Consider the following 6,963-nt stretch of genomic DNA (forward strand, 5'->3'; position numbering starts at 1 on the left):
ACATAGGGAGACATACAGGACACATAGGGAGACATACAGGACACATAGGGAGACATAAAGGACACATAATGAGAAATACAGGACACATAATGAGACATACAGGACACATAGGGAGACATAAAGGACACATAGGGAGACATAAAGGACACATAATGAGACATAAAGGACACATAAGGAGACATTAATAGTAATAAAAAGGACAGAGAGACATAAAAAAGGTAAAGCATCCAACAGAGTGACAGAAAGGTAAAAAACAAACAGGATAAGAAACGTGAAGTGAAAGTTGTTGGTTTCTAAATGTATAAAAGTTCCTATAGCTCAGTGAGAGTGAGATGCTTGTTGTTGAGAACCTGCCGTCCTGTGGTCGACACCGAGTCCAGCAGGTCTCAGTCCAGACTGCAGCAAACGTCTCCAACAACGTATTTCTCCTCCGTCCAAACCTTCTCACTCTCTTCTTTGTCTTTGTATCGTAACTAGTGGAAAGTCTCATTTCTTGAACTCCTAAACTTAAAAAAAGTCTCTGTGGTGTCACTGAGCCCCCACAGACTGGTTTTCCAAACAACGTGTCCCTTCCCCCACAGAAAGGGAAATAAATAAAAGCGAGCCCCCGTTAGCAGCCTACAGAACTGCTTCTGCACCTTCTCCTTCAGCTTGTCAGCAGAGACCACACCATTTCCTGTCACAATAGAAAACATGTTGTATTTAACGGGGGCAGAGTTTTTTGAACATCTCACCTCCCCCAGCAGAAGTCACGTCAGGCCACAGATGACTCAGTTCGACAGCTCTGTACGGACGAGCAGGAAACATTTAGGTGGTTCAGATTATAAAGACAGTTTGCATTTGTTTCCAAGCTTCTAATATTTAATGTCACCTTCGTTTCTCTGCAGTTTCACTTGGTGCGTGGCAGGCTGTGACTGTGGTGAAGGGCCAAACCGTGACCTTCAGGTGCACGATGACCAACGCTCACAGGACGCATGTGGAGTGGAAAAACCCAGACGGACACATTATGTTCTTTAATGAAAGAAAAGGTAAAGATGGCGTCTCGTGCTTCACTAACACACGAAGCACGGTTGGTAGAGGGACGATCTCTCTGGACGTCCACTGTTCAACACGACAAATCAACTCATTTCATGTCTCGACAGTTGGTTAACTGAACCATGCCGTTCAATTCAGTTTATTTATAAAGCGCTAAATCACAACAAAGTTGTCTCAGGCACTGAACAGAAACATTCACATGCATAAAAGTCAGTTAGTAAAAAAACAACAAAGTCCATGCTCAATAATCCAGGTACACAATCCAACATTTTTCAGTCAGGTCATTTGGACACTTTCTTTTTCTTGTGCTGAAACGTTTCACCTTCCATCCAGAAGGCTTCATCAGTCAAGGAAACACAACAAAACTGATTCTTCCCCCAACAGCTTACTCCAAAGTGGAACAAACCAGTTCTGTTGGTGCTAAGATGGTCTTAGCACCATCATAACACCAAGATGTTTAACATTAGAGCTGGAGGACAGATTAATGCATCTAAGGAGGGAAAAAGACTGAACAATTCATTCCTAATGTGCTCAGGTCCAAAAACCAAAACCTCAGTCTTGTCTGAGTTTAAAAGCAGAAAATTACGGGTCATCCAAATGAAGAAATTCTGAATTTGACAGGGAGCTAATGGACATCACCAAACACAGAGTACATAATGAAGTATAGTACGTTGTATATGATGACGTCACTGTTGTTCAGAATTGAACCTCGCTGTGAAGCAAACGGATCGTCAAGATTCAAACCATTTATCCCCTCTCCAGTCGGAGAGCTTAGAAAACGTAGAAGAGCAGAACCTTCAGAATAAACTGTCTGGTTTGATCATTTTCAGGCTTCTAAAACAACTCTTTGTCAAAAACAAAATCCTACTGTTAAACAAGGCAACATTAGCTAATACTCTTTAAAAGATAATTATTTGTTCAGTTTCTTGCTGTTGTCCAACGTCGTGTTCCTCCAGTGAGTGTTCGTGTGCTGAGGCGGCTGAAAGTGTCTGTCCACCTGATCAACTCCAAAGATCACTCAGCTCCTGCAGACTGATACTTTCAGATGTTGCTCTGTTGAAATAACAGAGACAAAGTGAACAACTTGTCATGAAAATATGTAGAAGTTTAACAGGCAAAGTAGCGTTTGTTGTTGTTGTTGTTTTTTTACAACGCTATGTTCATTTTGGGAAAGAGCACGGTGGTGCAGTTGATAGAGCTGTCGCCTCTCAGTGAGCAGGTCGCCCCGATTCCAATCCCAGCCACGGACCTTTGTGGGTGGAGTTTGCATGTTCTCTTCGTGCTGCGTGGGTTTCCTCCCACAGACCAAAAACATGCATGTTAGGCTGATTGGTAACTCTAAATTGTCCCTAGGTGAGAGAGTGAATGGTTGTTTGTCTCGTTTGTCTCTATGTGTCAAATACTACTTTTAATTAATATCTATAATATTAATATCTGAGAGAACGTCGTATCATAAATGATCAGGCTACTTCTTGAAGCCGACACGTGAAGCATCAAATATCTTCTTTGTTTTCAGTTTTATGGGACAAGCGATACAGCATCGTCAAGTTGTCTCAGTCAGAGTTCTCCATCAGTATTTCCAACGTCTCCTTTAAAGATGGAGGCAACTACACCTGCTGCCAGTACAAGCAGAAACCAGTGGAAAAGACTGTGGAGCTGACCGTGCTGGGTAAAACCCATTCTACAACCTTCTGACTCACACCTCAATCACCTTAAACTATACTAAAGAGCATGGCTCCGTGCAGTACGGAGCACATGTCTGCACGTGTGTGATTAAGATGAAATAACATCTGCTGTCTTCATGTAGATCATCCCAGACTGTCAGTAACAAAGCATGAAGGTAAACATGTTATAAAGTGCAGCGCTCAGGGGAACCACCACCCACCGCAGATCTCCTGGGAGTTTGATCACCAACCGGAATTTACTGGTAAGTTTTATAAAGTATTAAAAAAAAGCATTAGATGTTAGTAAAACTGCACATGGAACTTACTGTTTGTATGTATAAATACACATTATGGTACATGCACGTTGCAATAATCATCATGAGAATGATGTCACTGATTTATTTAAACCGTCTTCTTTTACAAACAGGATCCGTGACATAAGAACACAAAAACAGTCAGGTACTAAAAAGAAACCGATATTTGGTGTGAACATCTGCAACCAGATGTGGCGACTTCATAGTGTTTAAGAACAGATTAATCAAATATTTATGCCTGTCTAAGATAAGTGTATGTTTATTATCGTGAACATTTGTTGCAGTATAATGACGTGTTGAGGGAGCGGCGGACTTGAACACTGATTTTTCCACCCATCAGATACAGACAGGATGATGAAGCTAATGAAGATAATTTCCATCCATGTGATTTTGCTCATGTAGATCTGTACATATGATGGAAGTTTAAACGTTTTGTTGCTGATTGCTCCTAAACATTTGAACCAATTTATACTTTTTCTGAAATATTCACTGAATGCTTTGTGTTTTTTCTCATCATGGCTAATATTGATGAGTAGTATCCGTCAGGGCTTAATTTGTAAACCAAACGATGCCAGAACACAAATAGCATGCAGGGGTGGGGGTGGGTCCTCCTCAAGAAAATTTTGAATAAATAAAGTAAATGCCATTTCCTGCATTCTGGTGTATTTTAATGAATGTTAAACTTCTAGTTTTACCTACACAAGTAACACTTGATTCAATAACTACTTTAGAGAGCAACAAGCAGTAGCCTGACCAACAGCTCTCCTTGTGTGAATAGAGCACGCTCCTTTTCTCTCACACATCCTATACCAATTCTCGGCCCGGGGGAAGGTGTCCCATGGCGGTGTCCGCATCGTGACAGAAGGTGTGCCGGTGGGGGGGAGGGGGGATGCGGTACAGCGGCGACTCTAGACGCACGTCTGCCAATCTGCCCAGCTGTGGCCCCCCACTGGGGTCCCGCACGAGCAGGTCTCCAGCGGGTGGCCTCAGCTGGCACCTAGCAGCTGACTTAGAACTGGTGCAGACCAGGGGAATCTAACCAATCCTCAGTTGTTTAGTTGTACAATGAGAAGACTTTGTTTTAATGAAACTAAACTGGACTGTTTTTTTGACATTTTGATCGCTGTTATTTTCACAAATTGGCGCGTTGTTTTGATACGTGATTACCCATCAAATAATCCTTTTGTTATATTTTTATTAAATAATCAAAATTTTACTAATGACCCACTTAAACTGTAAAACTGATTTTCAATTTAGTTGTGCTGTTTAATTATATTTTTGTGTTCTTATTTAAATTGCCCATGTTTGAACTTTTAGGGGCGGACATTTTTTAAGGGTAGAAGCAGAAATGTTTACTTGAAGGAGCAGCTCTGATGTGATATTAAGAAGCTCGTAAGTGGCTGTTGTGTTTAAAATTAGTGTTTATGTCATTATTTTCAGTTTACATATACAATATAGGTTTTATTTGTTCAAGGCAGTCAAACTGGTTCATAACTTTATTATTAGTAAGTCTGAGAGTTACTGGATCCAAGCAAACAGTTACTGGAACACACCCTGTCAAAATAAGAGCGTTCTGGACCTTGTTCCTGCTCAGATTAAGCCCTGGTGTCAGTCAAATGAAACGTCCAGCTTCAGTCATCATGATCACTAACAAGAGTTAACGGCCTTGCTTGGCACCATTTGTTAAAGTTTTAGCTGAACGTATAAACTTATATGAGCCTGTTTGGATAATGTTGATTTTGTGTAAATTAGGGAATAAAATACACAATAATGTTAAAACATAAATAAATATTTGAAATTGTAAATATTGTATGTAATAGTTCCACCATGGCAAAAATAAAAACCAGTTAAATTAAATCATTATTGCCACTGATGGAAACGTGTGCCGTCATGTTGGTGCCGCTGCCTCAGCTGAATGAAATGATGTTTTTGTGTTTGTTTGATGAACTGCAGCTAATGATGTGTGTCCTGATCCACAGCTCATGGGCTAAATGTCCACCATGAAGATAAAAAATACGTCTCCACCGACTTCTTGCATGTTTATCCTGTGAAGAACAGAGTCACTGTGAAATGCCTCGTGCGCCACCCGGCGCTGCACAACAAAACCTTGATGACTTTTGTTCAAATCGGACGAGAGAGTGAGTACAGTTTGTTCAGACTTCGGCTGTGTACCTCACATTTTAGCTGTTTGATATTTTCTACTAGCACAACAGAAAGAGTCAGGCTGAACGTGGTCTGTTTGTGGAATCATAAATAAAAAAGAGCTGGACCGTTATTCGTTTAGTCTCGTATGTTGCTCCAAGCTCTTGGAGCTCACAGCTTCCTTTGGTCCTTTCCTCTCCTTGTTTCCTGTCTAAGACTGAGAGCCAGATGGGATTTTTAGATAGTTCAAAGCTTCATTTCTCACTGAAGTGTTATTAATGCAAATGTGATATTTTAATGATTATTAATTATGTAAATCTTGTTTTTCTTCTGTCATTGTAGAAAGAAACATTCGTACCACCCGGCCCAGGCTTTCTACAGTTCAGCCTGAAGAATCCACAGCAGGTCTGGGTTTGACCTCCAGCTGGTCCAGCCCAGCAACGGGTCCGAGTTTTACTGTCCGTCAGACATTTTCCTCCACTGGTCTGGTTCCAGCCACAGCCTCGTCTCCCAACACGACAGGTCAGTCGGTCTCCATTAACGACCAGAACATTTGACTATGGGCTCATGATACGTGGCAGGACACAGCAAGAGCTGTGGTCACCTCCAGCTGCTGCAGGTGAAAGTCTGTAGCATGAATGAAACGTGTCATGAAGCAGAAAAACTTCTGGACGAGCATCTGACGAACATTTAGAGTCGGCCCAGTTCAACATGGTGCCACGATCCTCATTTAGGTACAGCTAACAGATTACAGCCAATAAAATATCTATGAATCAGCTTGTTGGATAGAACCTGAGCTAAAGTTTAGTGTGGAAGTAGCTGAAGGTCGCTGAAAACTGTGAGTGCTCACGTGTCTTAGAAGACGGCAGAAAGAAGCACGAGACGTTTGAGTTGTTTGTTCAGAGAAAACTCGTTCACCAGCTCACATCGTGAGCGAGGTCCACGTGAAGAACTCGTGATGTCACAGCTTCACAACTATTAGTCACAATGTCACTTCAAACATGACCGGACTGTTTTAATATGAATAAAAACATTTAAAGATTAAAATAGTTCACATTTCTTGCAGTAAATGGGAAATATAAATGATGGCTCAAGCATTGGACCTTTGAGTGTACCCTGCTGGGACAGCAGAGTGGTCCAGACCGGATCAGAACCTCTGTGGTTCTGATGCCACCAGATCCAGTTCCAGCTGTTCACAGTCCAGCTGTGTGAGGGTGGAGATCAAACATTTGATGTCCAGCCTGTACAAATATCTGTTGACATGTTTATCTTCATCGTTTTCAACACCAACACTTTATAAACTGTTTTTATTTTAAACAACAACATTAGTTTATTATTGCACTCTGCAAATATGTTCAGTATTTTTGGAAATATACAAAATATGCGTTTTGCTTTTTCACACCTTGTTATTGTTATTTTTGTAATACTCAGAGTTAATAAATTCAGCTCATTCAGTCAACAAACACTTAGGTCTGACAGCAACGGTCAACTCGTTGCTTCATGTGCAGCAACGGTCAACACGTTGCTTCATGTGCAGCAACGGTCAACACGTTGCTTCATGTGCAGCAACGGTCAACACCTTGCTTCATGTGCAGCAACGGTCAACACGTTGCTTCATGTGCTGCATCGGTCAACACGTTGCTTCATGTGCAGCATCGGTCAACACGTTGCTTCATGTGCAGCAACGGTCAATACCTTGCTTCATGTGCAGCATCGGTCAACACGTTGCTTCATGTGCTGCATCGGTCAACACGTTGCTTCATGTGCAGCATCGGTCAACACGTTGCTTCATGTGCAGCAACGGTCAA

The 6,963-nt window shown here is 41.6% G+C and overlaps 1 protein-coding gene across 1 annotated transcript in view; it reads left to right on the top strand.

The window, feature by feature from the left end:
* Positions 1-765: 765 nt before the first annotated feature.
* LOC119420336 (cytotoxic and regulatory T-cell molecule) overlaps positions 766-6,963 on the top strand; it is a 10,509-nt gene continuing 4,311 nt past the window's right edge. Inside the window, exons 1-6 of the mRNA XM_037687722.1 lie at positions 766-832; positions 888-1,028; positions 2,552-2,704; positions 2,843-2,962; positions 4,993-5,151; positions 5,498-5,677. Of these exons, the coding sequence (XP_037543650.1) occupies positions 766-832; positions 888-1,028; positions 2,552-2,704; positions 2,843-2,962; positions 4,993-5,151; positions 5,498-5,677 (820 nt within the window). The remainder of the gene's footprint in view (positions 833-887; positions 1,029-2,551; positions 2,705-2,842; positions 2,963-4,992; positions 5,152-5,497; positions 5,678-6,963) is intronic.

The sequence above is a fragment of the Nematolebias whitei genome, chromosome 14 (assembly GCF_014905685.2).
Source record: "Nematolebias whitei isolate Nwh7 chromosome 14, NemWhi1, whole genome shotgun sequence".
Classification (NCBI taxonomy): Eukaryota; Metazoa; Chordata; class Actinopteri; order Cyprinodontiformes; family Rivulidae; genus Nematolebias; species Nematolebias whitei.